The following is a 19,011-nucleotide window of genomic DNA, read 5'->3' as shown; positions in this document are numbered from 1 at the left end:
CCCAGTGGGTTGCTGGAAGTCCTGCTCACCTCCGTTGTACTTTTTAAAGGCTGTCATCTCGAGCGTAGATCTCGTTGCATTGATGCTGCCAATTCAAGCTACATCACGAGCCCGCTTTCAGGCAGGGGGTCTGACTCGTGGCTGAGCAAGCCGCTAATATCCAAATCGAAAGAGTTGCCCCTGTGAGTCAGACCACAAACACGCATTGATTCTCGAGCATTTATTTGATGGCAGCCTCGACAACCAAAGGGCATTAGTTCCAAACAGTGTTCTTAGCAGCCATACGCGTTTCTGGAACCATCGTTCCCTTCGTCAGTGGCTCGACCCTGCTTCTCCTCACCCAGCTGCTCCCGCACTTGTTATCAATTCCCAGGTCAGCCTCAGTGGGCGGGGCCAGGCCCTCTGGCATTCTGGTTCTGGTAGTGCAGGAGAAATGAAACCTCAAGTGAGTGCCGAGTGAGGTGCAGAATAAAAGTCTTTTTGTTACCCCAGTGGGTTGCTGGAAGTCCTGCTCACCTCCGTTGTACTTTTTAAAGGCTGTCATCTCGAGCGTAGATCTCGTTGCATTGATGCTGCCAATTCAAGCTACATCACGAGCCCGCTTTCAGGCAGGGGGTCTGACTCGCGGCTGAGCAAGCCGCTAATATCCAAATCGAAAGAGTTGCCCCTGTGAGTCAGACCACAAACACGCATTGATTCTCGAGCATTTATTTGATGGCAGCCTCGACAACCAAAGGGCATTAGTTCCAAACAGTGTTCTTAGCAGCCATACGCGTTTCTGGAACCATCGTTCCCTTCGTCAGTGGCTCGACCCTGCTTCTCCTCACCCAGCTGCTCCCGCACTTGTTATCAATTCCCAGGTCAGCCTCAGTGGGCGGGGCCAGGCCCTCTGGCATTCTGGTTCTGGTAGTGCAGGAGAAATGAAACCTCAAGTGAGTGCCGAGTGAGGTGCAGAATAAAAGTCTTTTTTGTCACCCCAGTGGGTTGCTGGAAGTCCTGCTCACCTCCGTTGTACTTTTTAAAGGCTGTCATCTCGAGCGTAGATCTCGTTGCATTGATGCTGCCAATTCAAGCTACATCATGAGCCCGCTTTCAGGCAGGGGGTCTGACTCGTGGCTGAGCAAGCCGCTAATATCCAAATCGAAAGAGTTGCCCCTGTGAGTCAGACCACAAACACGCATTGATTCTCGAGCATTTATTTGATGGCAGCCTCGACAACCAAAGGGCATTAGTTCCAAACAGTGTTCTTAGCAGCCATACGCGTTTCTGGAACCATCGTTCCCTTCGTCAGTGGCTCGACCATGCTTCTCCTCACCCAGCTGCTCCCGCACTTGTTATCAATTCCCAGGTCAGCCTCAGTGGGCGGGGCCAGGCCCTCTGGCATTCTGGTTCTGGTAGTGCAGGAGAAATGAAACCTCAAGTGAGTGCCGAGTGAGGTGCAGAATAAAAGTCTTTTTGTTACCCCAGTGGGTTGCTGGAAGTCCTGCTCACCTCCGTTGTACTTTTTAAAGGCTGTCATCTCGAGCGTAAATCTCGTTGCATTGATGCTGCCAATTCAAGCTACATCACGAGCCCGCTTTCAGGCAGGGGGTCTGACTCGCGGCTGAGCAAGCCGCTAATATCCAAATCGAAAGAGTTGCCCCTGTGAGTCAGACCACAAACACGCATTGATTCTCGAGCATTTATTTGATGGCAGCCTCGACAACCAAAGGGCATTAGTTCCAAACAGTGTTCTTAGCAGCCATACGCGTTTCTGGAACCATCGTTCCCTTCGTCATTGGCTCGACCCTGCTTCTCCTCACCCAGCTGCTCCCGCACTTGTTATCAATTCCCAGGTCAGCCTCAGTGGGCGGGGCCAGGCCCTCTGGCATTCTGGTTCTGGTAGTGCAGGAGAAATGAAACCTCAAGTGAGTGCCGAGTGAGGTGCAGAATAAAAGTCTTTTTGTTACCCCAGTGGGTTGCTGGAAGTCCTGCTCACCTCCGTTGTACTTTTTAAAGGCTGTCATCTCGAGCGTAGATCTCGTTGCATTGATGCTGCCAATTCAAGCTACATCACGAGCCCGCTTTCAGGCAGGGGGTCTGACTCGCGGCTGAGCAAGCCGCTAATATTCAAATCGAAAGAGTTGCCCCTGTGAGTCAGACCACAAACACGCATTGATTCTCGAGCATTTATTTGATGGCAGCCTCGACAACCAAAGGGCATTAGTTCCAAACAGTGTTCTTAGCAGCCATACGCGTTTCTGGAACCATCGTTCCCTTCGTCAGTGGCTCGACCCTGCTTCTCCTCACCCAGCTGCTCCCGCACTTGTTATCAATTCCCAGGTCAGTCTCAGTGGGCGGGGCCAGGCCCTCTGGCATTCTGGTTCTGGTAGTGCAGGAGAAATGAAACCTCAAGTGAGTGCCGAGTGAGGTGCAGAATAAAAGTCTTTTTGTTACCCCAGTGGGTTGCTGGAAGTCCTGCTCACCTCCGTTGTACTTTTTAAAGGCTGTCATCTCGAGCGTAGATCTCGTTGCATTGATGCTGCCAATTCAAGCTACATCACGAGCCCGCTTTCAGGCAGGGGGTCTGACTCGCGGCTGAGCAAGCCGCTAATATCCAAATCGAAAGAGTTGCCCCTGTGAGTCAGACCACAAACACGCATTGATTCTCGAGCATTTATTTGATGGCAGCCTCGACAACCAAAGGGCATTAGTTCCAAACAGTGTTCTTAGCAGCCATACGCGTTTCTGGAACCATCGTTCCCTTCGTCAGTGGCTCGACCCTGCTTCTCCTCACCCAGCTGCTCCCGCACTTGTTATCAATTCCCAGGTCAGCCTCAGTGGGCGGGGCCAGGCCCTCTGGCATTCTGGTTCTGGTAGTGCAGGAGAAATGAAACCTCAAGTGAGTGCCGAGTGAGGTGCAGAATAAAAGTCTTTTTGTTACCCCAGTGGGTTGCTGGAAGTCCTGCTCACCTCCGTTGTACTTTTTAAAGGCTGTCATCTCGAGCGTAGATCTCGTTGCATTGATGCTGCCAATTCAAGCTACATCACGAGCCCGCTTTCAGGCAGGGGGTCTGACTCGCGGCTGAGCAAGCCGCTAATATCCAAATCGAAAGAGTTGCCCCTGTGAGTCAGACCACAAACACGCATTGATTCTCGAGCATTTATTTGATGGCAGCCTCGACAACCAAAGGGCATTAGTTCCAAACAGTGTTCTTAGCAGCCATACGCGTTTCTGGAACCATCGTTCCCTTCGTCAGTGGCTCGACCCTGCTTCTCCTCACCCAGCTGCTCCCGCACTTGTTATCAATTCCCAGGTCAGCCTCAGTGGGCGGGGCCAGGCCCTCTGGCATTCTGGTTCTGGTAGTGCAGGAGAAATGAAACCTCAAGTGAGTGCCGAGTGAGGTGCAGAATAAAAGTCTTTTTGTTACCCCAGTGGGTTGCTGGAAGTCCTGCTCACCTCCGTTGTACTTTTTAAAGGCTGTCATCTCGAGCGTAGATCTCGTTGCATTGATGCTGCCAATTCAAGCTACATCACGAGCCCGCTTTCAGGCAGGGGGTCTGACTCGCGGCTGAGCAAGCCGCTAATATCCAAATCGAAAGAGTTGCCCCTGTGAGTCAGACCACAAACACGCATTGATTCTCGAGCATTTATTTGATGGCAGCCTCGACAACCAAAGGGCATTAGTTCCAAACAGTGTTCTTAGCAGCCATACGCGTTTCTGGAACCATCGTTCCCTTCGTCATTGGCTCGACCCTGCTTCTCCTCACCCAGCTGCTCCCGCACTTGTTATCAATTCCCAGGTCAGCCTCAGTGGGCGGGGCCAGGCCCTCTGGCATTCTGGTTCTGGTAGTGCAGGAGAAATGAAACCTCAAGTGAGTGCCGAGTGAGGTGCAGAATAAAAGTCTTTTTGTTACCCCAGTGGGTTGCTGGAAGTCCTGCTCACCTCCGTTGTACTTTTTAAAGGCTGTCATCTCGAGCGTAGATCTCGTTGCATTGATGCTGCCAATTCAAGCTACATCACGAGCCCGCTTTCAGGCAGGGGGTCTGACTCGCGGCTGAGCAAGCCGCTAATATTCAAATCGAAAGAGTTGCCCCTGTGAGTCAGACCACAAACACGCATTGATTCTCGAGCATTTATTTGATGGCAGCCTCGACAACCAAAGGGCATTAGTTCCAAACAGTGTTCTTAGCAGCCATACGCGTTTCTGGAACCATCGTTCCCTTCGTCAGTGGCTCGACCCTGCTTCTCCTCACCCAGCTGCTCCCGCACTTGTTATCAATTCCCAGGTCAGCCTCAGTGGGCGGGGCCAGGCCCTCTGGCATTCTGGTTCTGGTAGTGCAGGAGAAATGAAACCTCAAGTGAGTGCCGAGTGAGGTGCAGAATAAAAGTCTTTTTGTTACCCCAGTGGGTTGCTGGAAGTCCTGCTCACCTCCGTTGTACTTTTTAAAGGCTGTCATCTCGAGCGTAGATCTCGTTGCATTGATGCTGCCAATTCAAGCTACATCACGAGCCCGCTTTCAGGCAGGGGGTCTGACTCGCGGCTGAGCAAGCCGCTAATATCCAAATCGAAAGAGTTGCCCCTGTGAGTCAGACCACAAACACGCATTGATTCTCGAGCATTTATTTGATGGCAGCCTCGACAACCAAAGGGCATTAGTTCCAAACAGTGTTCTTAGCAGCCATACGCGTTTCTGGAACCATCGTTCCCTTCGTCAGTGGCTCGACCCTGCTTCTCCTCACCCAGCTGCTCCCGCACTTGTTATCAATTCCCAGGTCAGCCTCAGTGGGCGGGGCCAGGCCCTCTGGCATTCTGGTTCTGGTAGTGCAGGAGAAATGAAACCTCAAGAGAGTGCCGAGTGAGGTGCAGAATAAAAGTCTTTTTGTTACCCCAGTGGGTTGCTGGAAGTCCTGCTCACCTCCGTTGTACTTTTTAAAGGCTGTCATCTCGAGCGTAGATCTCGTTGCATTGATGCTGTCAATTCAAGCTACATCATGAGCCCGCTTTCAGGCAGGGGGTCTGACTCGCGGCTGAGCAAGCCGCTAATATCCAAATCGAAAGAGTTGCCCCTGTGAGTCAGACCACAAACACGCATTGATTCTCGAGCATTTATTTGATGGCAGCCTCGACCGCCAAAGGGCATTAGTTCCAAACAGTGTTCTTAGCAGCCATACGCGTTTCTGGAACCATCGTTCCCTTCGTCAGTGGCTCGACCCTGCTTCTCCTCACCCAGCTGCTCCCGCACTTGTTATCAATTCCCAGGTCAGCCTCAGTGGGCGGGGCCAGGCCCTCTGGCATTCTGGTTCTGGTAGTGCAGGAGAAATGAAACCTCAAGTGAGTGCCGAGTGAGGTGCAGAATAAAAGTCTTTTTGTTACCCCAGTGGGTTGCTGGAAGTCCTGCTCACCTCCGTTGTACTTTTTAAAGGCTGTCATCTCGAGCGTAGATCTCGTTGCATTGATGCTGCCAATTCAAGCTACATCACGAGCCCGCTTTCAGGCAGGGGGTCTGACTCGCGGCTGAGCAAGCCGCTAATATCCAAATCGAAAGAGTTGCCCCTGTGAGTCAGACCACAAACACGCATTGATTCTCGAGCATTTATTTGATGGCAGCCTCGACAACCAAAGGGCATTAGTTCCAAACAGTGTTCTTAGCAGCCATACGCGTTTCTGGAACCATCGTTCCCTTCGTCAGTGGCTCGACCCTGCTTCTCCTCACCCAGCGGCTCCCGCACTTGTTATCAATTCCCAGGTCAGCCTCAGTGGGCGGGGCCAGGCCCTCTGGCCTTCTGGTTCTGGTAGTGCAGGAGAAATGAAACTTCAAGTGAGTGCCGAGTGAGGTGCAGAATAAAAGTCTTTTTGTTACCCCAGTGGGTTGATGGAAGTCCTGCTCACCTCCGTTGTACTTTTTAAAGGCTGTCATCTAGAGCGTAGATCTCGTTGCATTGATGCTGCCAATTCAAGCTACATCACGAGCCCGCTTTCAGGCAGGGGGTCTGACTCGCGGCTGAGCAAGCCGCTAATATCCAAATCGAAAGAGTTGCCCCTGTGAGTCAGACCACAAACACGCATTGATAACAAGTGCGGGAGCAGCTGGGTGAGGAGAAGCAGGGTCGAGCCACTGACGAAGGGAACGATGGTTCCAGAAACGCGTATGGCTGCTAAGAACACTGTTTGGAACTAATGCCCTTTGGTTGTCGAGGCTGCCATCAAATAAATGCTCGAGAATCAATGCGTGTTTGTGGTCTGACTCACAGGGGCAACTCTTTCGATTTGGATATATATATATATATATATATATATATATATATATATATATATGATTGCCACACACTCTTGATCCTCGAGTGAAAAAATAGACGGCACTCCAAGTCGATGTTCACCACAAAAAAGATTTATTGGCAGACCCCCCTGCCCCCTCGACAGACACGTTTCACCGTTTAGGCTTTGTCAGTGTCAACCATAATTGTGTGTAGGTCACCATTATATCCCCACCCTTCCCTAAGCATAGAGAGAGGACTAACCTCGTCAAGAATCTCTCTGCGGCCATCTTATAACATGCAATGTTATACTTCGTATAAAGACATTAAAAACACTCAATAAGCCGGGGAAATGGTGACAGTAAAGTACGAGAAAGAGATAGGAGGTAAGCAATTAAATAAGGTTATTTATATTTTTCCTCTTGCCGTTAGCCAACCTCACGCTGCTCACACTCCAGTATATCATGTCTCTATTGTGTATGTTAACATACTCCTTCTCTTGGGTATTACATTCCTCACTGCACTTTTTACATGAGCTATTCAATTTAGCCCTGTATGGACATACATAGCCCTGTTTTCTGTTCCCTTATCCTGTTGTATCGCCCTGTATGGGCCTATAATACAATTCAGACATCTTTGTCCCGGGAAACCAGTTGGGAGAGAGAGAAAAGAGTATGAAAGAGGAGTAAGATGATATAAACTCAACTCAGGTTTCCTAACTAAGTATCTCCCCAGCATACCTGGCTTGGTAGGAAGTTTCTGATTGCAGACACAAAGCTATACCTTGTAGTACCAAAGAAAATAAAATAATTATATATATATACATATATATGTGTAATTAAGAGTAAAAAAATTTTTGGGAAGATTCTTTTAGTGAGTTATTAATGTCACTTCTTTGCCTTATTTGCAAGGTAAGCTGTAAGGCATCCTGTATTGTCTTTCCATTAGTTTCCAGGTTGTCTTTACTAGTCGCATTTTCTAGCCCCTTGAATTATGGTAAATTTCTCTCCAGTTTAGATACCCTAATTTTTCTGTGTAGTTCTGTCATTTCATTCAGACCTTTGATTTAAGTAATATAACGCAATATCAAGTAAGCTTCTGTTTGTGAGAGCTGTTTCAATGCCGCCACCACTGGAATTGTGCTGGATTGCTAGTTGATTTGTCCATTGCAAATCTATTTCTGTATGGCCCATTATACAGAAGTGATTGACTGGAGGTACACAAGCTCTGTTTGTTCTAATGCAAGATTTATATTGCACTATCAGTTGACTCACTTCTTGGTTGGTTTTTCCAAGATTGCTGGCTCCACCTCCACAGGAGGTGGAGCCAGCATTGTAGAGGGAAGGCACAGCCCTATTCAGATCCCAGGTGCAGCTCCTCCCAACCATCTACATGAAGATCTCTGTATTCAGCCCTGTGCTAACTCACCCTGTCTCCTGGAACCCCCCTGTCACTCAAACGCCAGACAAGGAATACACAACCTAGCAGATGCAGGCTTGGATGGTTAGACATGAAAATACCTACTTTCTAAAAGTGGTATTTTCAAACACAGAATGTTAAAACCAATTTCACTAAAAGATGTATTTTATCATTCAGGCATACTAAACTCAAATTTCTACCTGGTTCCGAGTCAGTTAGGATTATAAGATGTAATAATCAAACTGCCCATTCTGGCCTGTGGGGAATAGGTCGCCTTGCAATAGTGAAAAACGAAAATGGCTGGAATTCACTATTAGGACATGGCACTCACATCAGGGCATGTCCTACCTTTTACCTACAATGCACCCTGCCCTTGGGCCTACCATAGGGGTGACTAATATGCAGAAAAGGGAAGGTCTAGGGACTGGTAATTGGGTGCACTTGCTCAGTCAGATTGGCAGTACCAGACTGCACACAGGCTCTCAAATGGCAGACCTGAGACACACGTTTAGAGGCTGCTTCTGTGGGTGGCACAACGAGTGCTGCAAGCCCACCAGCAGCATGTGGTTTACAAGCCCTGGGCACACTCAGTGCACTGAACTAGGGTCTGACAAGTTTACCAAACCAGCCAATCATGGAGTCACTAATCCATACATCAATTTACCATAGGGAGCACTTGCACTGTGACACTGGACAGCAGCGGCACAGTGCCCAAAGCATCTATAACCAGCAAAAACACATGAGGCAACAGCAAAAAATGAAAGGGAGACTGACGCCAAGGTGCCAGGTCTAACAGGCTCATTCTTCACCTCGTACTATTTTGAGTACTAAAGTTTTATTAGGTTTCGCCTGCACATCCTTTGTGATGTGCTTGTGAAACCTATTGTTTTAAATGTAAACTTAAAAGGGGCGTAAATCCTGCCCCCTCTCTTTCCTGACTTTTTATTGGTACCTGAATTGCCACTTTTTTCCTCCATTTCTATTGGCTTAAGCATGCTTTACCAATGCTCTTCTGCTTCTCTTATTAGTTTCCTGTACCCGAAATACTGTGAACATCCGCCTTGGTGGAACTATTTTTTCCATTAAATTTTGGCTCTTTCTGTATTTTTTTTCGTTTAGCAATTTGAACAAAAGTGGTTCTGTCGGGTAGGAACTATCTTCGTAGATAACGCTCAAAAGTGTAGCGGTAACAATTTAGCGCAACCTCTAGAACAAGCCGATTGGGTTTAGGCACTAAAAACCTCCAAAAAATGACTAAGAGCATGAACTGTGTATTGTTACTTTTATCAGAATTACTTCATTCAATGATATGCTCAGTAAACAAAACAAAAAGCTGTCAACAATGAGGCATTTACAGAGGTCTGCGGCGTGTGGACTAGAACACTCTAGATTCCAGGCTTTTGTGTGCTAGTTAGGTGTTAAATGCCATTTATAATGTGCAACAGACTTGCCTTGTGTGGAGTTAGAAGCGCCAGGACCTCCTACAAGCCTGAAGAATTATTTAAAAACACACAATTATTTCGAAAGATCAAACAGTGTTGTCAAGTTTCTATTGGTTCTATTTATATTCACACTGCCATGTTAAACAGATTATAGCAACGTATGCATAAGAATTCTAAATCAATTTACGTACAGTAATATGCATTTCAAATATGTAAACAACCAGGTTGAAGTTTACATATATCAAGTATGGTACATTAGTGCCTTGTGCTCAGGAAGACATAGTGGCAAGTATGTATGAAGATCTACGTTGCAGAGGTAATCTGAATACCCATTTCGATTGTTACAATAAGCTATTTGTGTACATACAAAGTGTGTGGAGCATGCATTACATGTTGTAGGGATTCAATGTACTACATGGGGAGTTTGGTTGCTACGGCACATCGGAGAGTGTGTTGTTTAGCTAATTCCTGGCTCTGTGTGGATACAGATCCTAGGATTCTACAGTAAGCCCATCTGCTTAGCTATCTCTTCCTGTTCGTTAAGACTATTCACCACCGCATTCAATGTGTGTATCCACTTGCATTCCTTCAGGTTCAAGGCTGCATGGATGGAGCCGCCCATCGGATTCGGGTTGATCTTCTCAACCACTCTCCATCTGATGCTTTCTGGTGGACGGTTCATGGCGAGGAAGTGTTCCACCAGTGGTGCACCTTGCATCTTGCATCTAATGCAACTGATGTGCTGCAAGACCCTAGATTTCACTTATATATCAGTGTTGAGCCTTCTATGCAGGAGGGGCAGGCTTTACACGAGCCGCATTTGAAATGCCCCAGTATGGTGGGAGCCCCAGTTGGCTTCGCAGGTCCGGTTGTATAGGTGGTTCCAGGAAAGCCTTCACTACATTGTCCTTCAGGATCTTGCCCCTTTTGAAGGCGAACATGGGATTGTGTTGAGTTCAGAAGCCACCAGATTCCAATATTTCTTGATAATCTTGTTGATGTCATTGCTTTTCGAGTGGAGCGTCGTCACACACATGATGCTGTCAATGCCAGCTTTCTTGGCCTTGGGTTGTAGTAGTTGGTCTCGCGGGCAGTACCAGGCTCTTTTTCTGGCGCGTTTCAGTAGTCCTGTGGGGTAACCACGTTCACGTAACATCCGTCTCTCTGAAGAAGTCTTCTCTCAGTGTGCAGTTCCTCCTTAATCTTAAATATTGCCCATAGAGCAAGTTGATTTGTAGGTTACGTGGATGGTGTGATTCGTATTTCAACAATGTGTTCCTTTCAGTTGGTTTCCTGTATAAATCACAGTATAGAAGGCCATTGTCCACTTTGAAAGTGATGTCAAGGAAGTTGATGGTCACTCTATTGTAGCTCATGGTGAATTGGATGTCTCTGCTTCTTCCATTAAGCCATATGTGGATTTCTTTCAGACTGTCCTCTGTGCCTGACCAGATCATGACAACATCATCGATGTATCTCTTCCAGACTGCTATGGAATCGATGAACGGGCTGTTGTGGGAGTACAGGTGTTCCTCTTCGTACTCATCCATGTAGATGTTCGCCAAGCTTGGTGCATATGTATTGCCCATAGCTACTCCATTGCATTGGAAGTAAAACTGCTTTCTGAACACAAAGTGATTCCTCTTCATGGCGATATCCAGTAGGTCAATTATAAAGTCTGTGGGTAACCAGTGGGGCGCTGGACGTTTGTCCAGTAATGATCTACCACATCTATCACCTTAATTGGGGTATGGATGTGTAGAGTGATGCAACATCCAAAGTTACTAGGAATTGTGAGTGAATGTCAAAGGGCTGGTCTTCTAGCAGTTGGATGATATGCATCGTGTCCCGAACATAGGACTTGGTTTTGGGAAGCCTAAGTTTTAGGAAGTGGTCGATGAATTTATTGATAGGTTCCAGTATAGACCCACACCCCGAAACAATCGGTCTGCCAGTAGGTTTCTCCATGCCTTTATGGACCTTGGGAAGTGTATAAATGGTTGGTATTCTTGGTTCCTTTCTTTTCAGGAATTCTTTTTCTGGCGAACTCAGGAAGCCTCTGCGCAGGCCTTCTTCGTTAGAGTTTCAATAAGTGATTTTATCTCCATTGTGGGGTCTCTCGGAGTGGGTAGGTAACTCACGTACCCAAAGTTGTTTTTCACTCTCCTCTATGTAATCTGCAGGGTTCTGCACCACCACTTCACCACACTTATCCGCAGCCTTGATGACAATGGAGCTGTTCTCCCGTAGGTCAGTCAGTGCCAGTCTCTCTTCCTTAGTAATGTTGTATTTGATGTAACGTCTTTCATCCAGAGAGTTCATCACTTCTTGCATTGCGATTTGTTCAAAGGCTAGTATGCGTTGGCTCATCAGGTATGCACCTGGATTGAAGGTGGATGGTGGCTTGAATGGTGTTGCCGTGAGTGTTAGTTCATAGGTGTTTCTGCCAAAGTAGTATTTCAATCTTACTTTGAGGAAGAATTTCTGCAGCTCCAGTTTGGTGGTGAAAGAGTCTGGTCTACTCATGGGGACGAAAGAGAGCCCTTTGCTGAGTACTTCTCTTTCTACATCGGTCATCATGTGGTCCGAGAGGTTGATGATTGGATCCATTATCTCATTCTATGGTTTGTGTCCACCCAATGTTCTCTCCACAGTTGAACTTGGTAACATAATTTTTTCGTCTTGCAGCAGATTTATATAGTGCAACTTATCACTGGGAGATATTAAGTGGTTCTTCCAGGATTACAGAATGTTGCGCCGCTGCGACTCGAACCGGGATGCCCAGCTCATGAGTCCGCAGCTCTGGCCACTGCACCACATCCTCTCTACTCCTGTGGTACTTGTAAGGGAGCTCTATCCTTCATCCCGGATGGGGGTTGTGAAAAACAGCGTATCATTCATCGCATAGGAAAAACCGATGCATTACCAATGCTTGTTATACAAGGTGGCACTCTCTTGGTGTGTAACATGCTCTCTTGAGTGAGTGTTTAAGGAGTTTATGCGGCTACCCCTTCTTTTTTAATTTTTCTTGAATGACAGCTGCATTTGCAAAGTAGTCTTTTCTTGTTGCAAAGTAGTCCTTCTTATTCTTAAAAAATGGCTGTAGGGCAAGATTTCTTTTAAATTGCAGAGATTTTGAAGTGTAACACTTTATTTTTGGCAGTTGGCTTTTGGGAAAGTGTTGTAATTAGCTGTCCTTTTTCAACCTTGAGGTGTACATCTAAAAACTTCAGGCTTTTTTGATGTTTTGACATGTCTGAACTCCCATCATTGAGCCACATACGGAATAGACCCAGAGTTTCTTTATCTCCATTCCATATACCCCGGATGTTGCCAATATATAGGAGCCACTTTTTTTATGTGTTCTGAGTAAGGATTGTTGTCATAGACACATTTGTCTTCAAAGAGTGCCATATACAATAGTGCTATTTCTGGCACAAACAAACAGCCCATGACAGTCCCTTTTACCTGGAAGAAAAAAATCTTATTCAAATTTAAAGTAGTTCCTCTTTAGTGCTAAGCCTGCCAACTTCAAAATGAATTTTGTGGGGACTCTATGCGTCCTTATTCTTGTCTCCAAGTAAACTGAATAGTTTCTAGACCTTCATCCTGAGGGATATGTGTATACAAAGAGAGCACATCCCAAGTTACCTTCCCTGTGTATCTGTATTGAATTGGTAACCTTTGTCTTTGTTAATAAAATCCATAGTGTCTCTTAAGTAAGATGGTACTTTGTTGATACGTGGTTTTAAAAATGTATCTACATATTGTGAGATTTGTTCCAACATTGAATCACACCCGAGACGATTTGTCGTCCTGGGGGATTGTATTAATCTTTGTGTATCTTTGGTAGGAAATAAATTACTGGGGTTCTCAGGTTTACCTTCTTCAGAAATTCAGATTCTTTAGGGCTAATCATGTAATCATTATCAAATGCATCCTGTAAAATTTCAGATTTCTTCCTGAATCATCTTAGATTGATCTGTTGGTATTCGACTTTAGAAATTCCTGATTTTGAATTTGTACTTCTCTTACCAAGTAGCCACTCACAGTGACTTTCACTTTGAAGATTTCTACTTTATGAACAATAATCTACTATCAGTTTCTCCCCACTTACCCATAGTCACTAACACATGAATAATACACTTCCACTAGCTCATTAATTTATAGTGGCTCCCAACTGTTATGTTCTCCACTAATATGCCAATAACAGTAGTCTCCCACACCCTTTAGCAAATCAATTGCTGTGACCCTCAGCACGTACATGTTCTATCAACTCATTGATACTCCCATTCTAGTCACCTTTCAACTTGGATATGTACTGATTATCCATCGATCACTAGATTACAGTGGCTGTTAGCATCAGTATATTCCACTAATTTGAGTGTTTTTGTTTTCACAGCCTTGCAAATACTACAATAAAGGATCTTGCTCGAAAGGGCAGAAGTGTGAATATCTTCATATTTGTCAGCACCATTTGCAAGGAAACTGCAAATATGGCTCAAGGTGTAAATACAACCATGGCCAGGTGGCAGTGCCTGACAGCTCAGAGAGCGACACTGATGAAGGTAAGACATCTCCCATAGTATCTTACTTAACACTGTACTTTTAGGCTGTGAAGTCTGCATGTCTAAATACACCTCGCTACAGACCACGACAGACAATGATAAAATAAATAATATATATTTAAAAAAAATAACATTGAGCTTTTCTGCTCTAGATGTTCACAAATATAGTAAAATAATAGAATAGCATCTGAATGGAAGACACTTAATATGTCATTGTTGGCTATCCCTTACTCAACAAATTGTGACTTTGTAGGGCAGTAGTATTTATTGATCTTCTTGCCACATACCCTGTATTAGACCTCTGTACAGCATGTGCATATAGAGAGTACAAGGTGTAATGAAGAAACATAACTTTTTATATTTATTAATCCTCTGTTTTGCAGCACAATAAGACAGGGAAATCCTGATGGCCTTGCCGTGATCACTGGTCAATTATATCAAAATCGTCTAATGGATACTGCGAACCACAGATTACCCACCTGTAGAGATTTTCTAGCAAGAGCTCCTGTCTGCTTACAGATGACCACTTATATCTCTACTGTGCCCTCTCAAAGCCCCAGAAGTGGAGAATGGAGCTTCCTAAAGACGCCACCCCTATGTGCTGCAGTCACTTCCTTTTTTCTCTGTCCTTTGACGCAGATCCAGAGCTCTTCTCCCAATGTGTCAGTCCTCCAATGCCTTCAAATTCTTTTGGTCAGTATGCCAGGGAAAATGTGTTGCTCAAAAAAGACAGGATTCAAGTGTTGTCATGACTGCAGGATACGGATGTCATTTACAGGCTCCTTCAGCGCTTGTGGTGCCTTGGTCCAGACTCAAGTCACATGAAAGATTTACCTTGATGCACCTAAAGGCATCAGAGAGCAAAGCACAGCTACAGGTTGAAAACATAAGAAGAGGTCTCTTACGAAACAGGCATTCCGCTCCCACTCCATGTCGAGAGCTGCTATTGCGAAACTGGCCACATTCTAAATCCCAGTCCCACTGGAAGACCTCAGGTAAATTGGAATCCAAACCATATTACAAGTGCAAGACCAAGCTAGATTCGACCCTGTGTAGCCAATCGAAATCAGGCGGGGAGACAGGGGCCACTCGCCTCCAAGGATTAACAATTCTGAGTCTGTTGGTTGCAGCACTGAGTTCCCCAGGCTTTCCTCGATCCAGCAACACATAGAGATCTTCGGAGGGGCTCTGGTGCAGATGCTTAAGTTGCTGCCAGCTCCCTCAGGAGTGCCTTTGGGCTCCATGGAGCAACAAGAGCCTCCAATTGCACTTATGCCAACACGCCCTTCTCCGGCACCGACTGCCCTCATGGGGACACAAAAAAATGATGGTGGATGCTTGAACTAATCTCGAGGCCACATCCCAGTCCATTATTTTTTTGTCAACCATGCCACCTCAGACCCATCAGTATGCAAATCCTCATTGGTCCTGCTTCAGTAGGAACACTCCAGCCCGAACGGCCAGGCCTGATCCCCTCTGAAAAAGAACACAACCAGCCCCAGTCAGGTATCAGCCTATTTGAGCCTCTTCAAAAGGGTACATCTTTCGTCCAGCGGCACGGGGATCTTGAGACCTGCATCTGAGCATACCCATCACATGTAAGATGTCGCACTGAGGAATATAAGAAAGCGATCGGTGGAATGCTTGAACCAGTCACCAACCAGAAATCCATTCCCACCCTAGGTTACATTCTATTTGATTTTGGGCCAGGGCTACTGCCAACTCTGCAAGCATCCATACCGGATCTGGTGCATACGCCGGTCTCTGATCCCGACCAATGTCACTCTATACACACACAGATCTATATCATGATATGAAATCACTAGGGTGCGGCCAACAATAACCGACTTCCATTTTGATGCTCTACAAGGCTTACAACGTGTTCCCCATGATGGCGACAATGACGAGGAGACAGACAAACTCCTCCCTTGCTTTGTTTTGAATGTGCAGAATGCAAGTGGGCTGGACACCTCTCCAGAGACTGAGCTTGCCTGCACTTGGAAAGTACTTGCGCCACATTTTTGGTGGAAATAGCAGTGGAAGTCCTCAACATACATCTGCCTGCTGCCAAATCTAAATCAAATTTATTGACAGGAATTATCTCACCAGGGCTGGCCTCCAGTAAGCCCCTAATGTACTTTAATGAGGCTCTCATGGACACTTTTGATGGTCAATTTTGGAAATCCATTCTAGGACCCTCCAATCAGTCCTGTAACCAGATGGAAGAGACCGGCCCCTTATAGCCCAACTTTCCTCACACATCACAACATGACAGAAAGTCTAGTGGTCAGTTAGGTGAAGTCTAGGTCTTTCCTACTACCTCTCCTGCCAGAGAATCTTAAGTGCATTGATGCCAGCCTAGTTTAGTGCTCATTACATGCAGGTTGTCTGCTGGGCAGGTTTACCCATCCTTTGTGTGATATGGACATTCTTGCGGCTGTCCCAGATGACCTCATGGTGAATTTTGCCCAAACCATTGAGGTTGAATAGGACACAGAAAAGTGCATTCTCAACTTGATTCCACTCACTGTGTGAGTTGTGCTATGGGTCAGCCGCCTACCTGAATGCATGCAAATAGATTATCAGGGTATGTCCCGGCAGCTCTACCATATGTGAGATTCATGAGCTGCTCATCAAGCAATATCGTGCCCGGCCAGCACAGCCATGAACCCGGACTTTTCCCTGGTCCAAAACCCACATTGGTGGTGAAGGTTATACAAATCAGCAGGGACAGCAGTCATCTACCTCCATTGCAGCAACAACCATGCAGCTCTGTTTTGCCCTTCCTGAGAAATGACTAGTCTGTAGGGGACTGAATTAAATGTTTGAGGCATGTGAGCTGTTGATCACATGCTTATGCATAGATCGCCATCTAGTGCTGGGCCTGGATGTTTGCACTTTGTTTTTCTTCGAAGAAGTCTTCCTAGTCACGAGGTAGGTGACTCCTCCTTTCGGTGACAGTGCGCATGGTCTCCATCTTCAGATCGTTTTTTTCTGCCATCGGGTTCGGATGTTACTTGCTGCACTCCAGTTCAACGCCGATCCTTTGGTTTCCCTCGGTGCGTAGAACACTCACCGTTGACGGTATTGTTTTCGATTGTGTATTCCATTCTTTGCATATCATGTTTATTGACAAAATCCCTATTTCAATTGGAGAGCTTGTGGTATGCCGTCGGGCCTAGCCCCTGGTTCGACTCGCAGTCAATGAAACAAACTCCCTTTAAATTCTGTCCTGGGTGCCACTCGAAATACCCGCGCACTGACTCGCACGAAGTGTGCAACCTGTGTTTGTCACCAGTACAGTGAACAGGACTGCAACACTTGCCGAGCTTTCCGCTCCAAAAAGACTCTTCACTACCGTCTGGCTCTACAACGCGACATGCAAAGCCAACACACAGGATCCATTCCAGACCTCTTCGGACCTAAATCTGATGAAGAAGCCGGCGACGCTATCGGAGCCGAGTAAGAACAGGAAGAGATCTCCCGCTCTGACCAGGATGAAGACATCCCGCATGGACAATGTACTGTAAGTACACTCCCTACCTCGCCCCAAAACCCAAGTCAACCAAAAAAGAAGGCTTTGGGCCAACCTGAGGCCCTCGGGTCATGGTCGGCCTGAGTGCACGCTTCCAATGCCCTCCTTCTGGCCAAGTACTGAAGCCTACCAAAAAGACTTCTGGCTCCGAAAAGCACCACGCCAAGTCGGGTACCGAGCCAAAGCCTTCGGGATCGAAGCCAAAGCCCGGCTTCGAACTCACCACTCGGCACAGAAAACCACCTGGGATCCGAAAGCACCAACCCCGAAGCCGTCAGCACCGAAAACCTCAGCGCCAAAACAGACTGATGCACCAAAGTCACCTAAAAAGCACAGTTTCGGTGACCTGTTCCAAAAACCGGAACCTGTACAGGAAATATTGTACATACATTCTAAAACTGGACACATTACAACTAAAGAGACTCTAAAGAGAAGGACTAATACTGGAGAGGAAAATCATATTCCATGGAAGGAGAGAAATATTGGAACCAACGCTTGCCCTCCTCCACTTCCTCCTCCTCTTCCATCACCACTTTCGCCTCAGTCTCTACCTGTGTCAACTTTACCAGAAAACTCACCATCACATACACCTTACAATCAGGGTGACTGGGATGTGGATGATGATAATGGCCAGCTAGGACCTACAGATGAGTGGGATGACTACAACACTGACTCAACCACAGACAATAATCCTGACCTATTTTCTACAATGCCCTCTCCACCAGACAACAGTGTAGGCTATATTGAATTGCTAGGCAGGGCTGCTAATAACCATGGGGTCCAGCTCCATAAAACATCCCTTGAAGAGGATTTCCTTTTTGAAACATTAAACAGCACACAAAAATCAACACATATGTTACCCATGCTGAAAGGAATGACCAGGCATGTAGCCAACATATTTAAAGATCCTGTCAGGGCACGTATCCTTACCCCTAGGGTGGATAAAAAAATACAAGCCTGCACCATCTGATCCAGTCTACATAAGAGACAATTACCCTTAGACTTGTTGGTAGTTTCCAATGCATGCAAAAGGGCAAACTCCTAAACTACTGGAGACGCTCCACCCCCAGATAAGAAGGCAAAGCTTCTCGATCCTTCAGGGAAAAGGGTAGCCTCCCAGGCAGCTAACTTCTGGCGCATATCTAATACACAAGCGTTATTAGCCAGATATGACCGCGCGCTTTGGGATGAAATGGAACAACTCATCCAATTTCTGCATCACGCACACATTACACAATCAATCATACTTGTGTAAATCAGTGTATAGGAAATGTTACATACGCCAAAGGACTAAAAGTGTAGGAGTCACATGTCATCCATGCTGGTAGGCAGTATAGTTTAGGAGTGCTTGGTCAGGAGAAGCACAAACTCAGCCGAAAAAGAAACTGCATAGTTGGAAGTTTTCTTTAATAATAAGAAACCATTTCTACCCAAATTAACCCTTTTTGCAACATTAATCAATGTTCTATACTTTGCAGAGTGTATGCAGTTTTATGATGAAAGATAATACCTCACTATTCTATATTAGGCATTTAAGTTATGAATTGCAATTAACAAAAGGACGGCTCTTTTAAAAGCAGTAACCTGGGGGGCGTGGCCAAGATGGCGGTGGAGTAGGACGTGCTTCTAGGTCCCGCCGGCGCCTGGCCTTCTATAGCTTTGATATAGCACCCTGCTCCGGCCTCGATTACTCCCCTCTGAGTCCCCTTACACCCACTGGAGGTCCGTCCCCCGCTACTGATTCTCCGCAGCCCCGCCGAGGTGTTCCGGGGGCGGAGAGCGTTATCTGCCCGAACCGGAGCGGGCGG

General features: G+C 46.4%; 1 protein-coding gene across 3 annotated transcripts in view; it reads left to right on the top strand.

The window, feature by feature from the left end:
- LOC147712984 (uncharacterized) overlaps window positions 1-19,011 on the top strand; it is a 373,114-nt gene that overhangs the window by 153,377 nt on the left and 200,726 nt on the right. For all 3 annotated transcript variants that reach the window (XR_015296034.1, XR_015296033.1, XM_086923605.1), the window contains exon 3: window positions 13,503-13,668. Coding sequence is in view for 1 of the 3 variants with exons in the window: in XM_086923605.1 (XP_086779731.1) it covers window positions 13,503-13,668 (166 nt within the window). In the remaining 2 variants the exon portion in view is untranslated. The remainder of the gene's footprint in view (window positions 1-13,502; window positions 13,669-19,011) is intronic.

This window comes from Lissotriton vulgaris, chromosome 5 (assembly GCF_964263255.1).
Source record: "Lissotriton vulgaris chromosome 5, aLisVul1.2, whole genome shotgun sequence".
Lineage (NCBI taxonomy): Eukaryota > Metazoa > Chordata > Amphibia > Caudata > Salamandridae > Lissotriton > Lissotriton vulgaris.
This window is presented reverse-complemented; position numbering and strand designations above follow the sequence as displayed.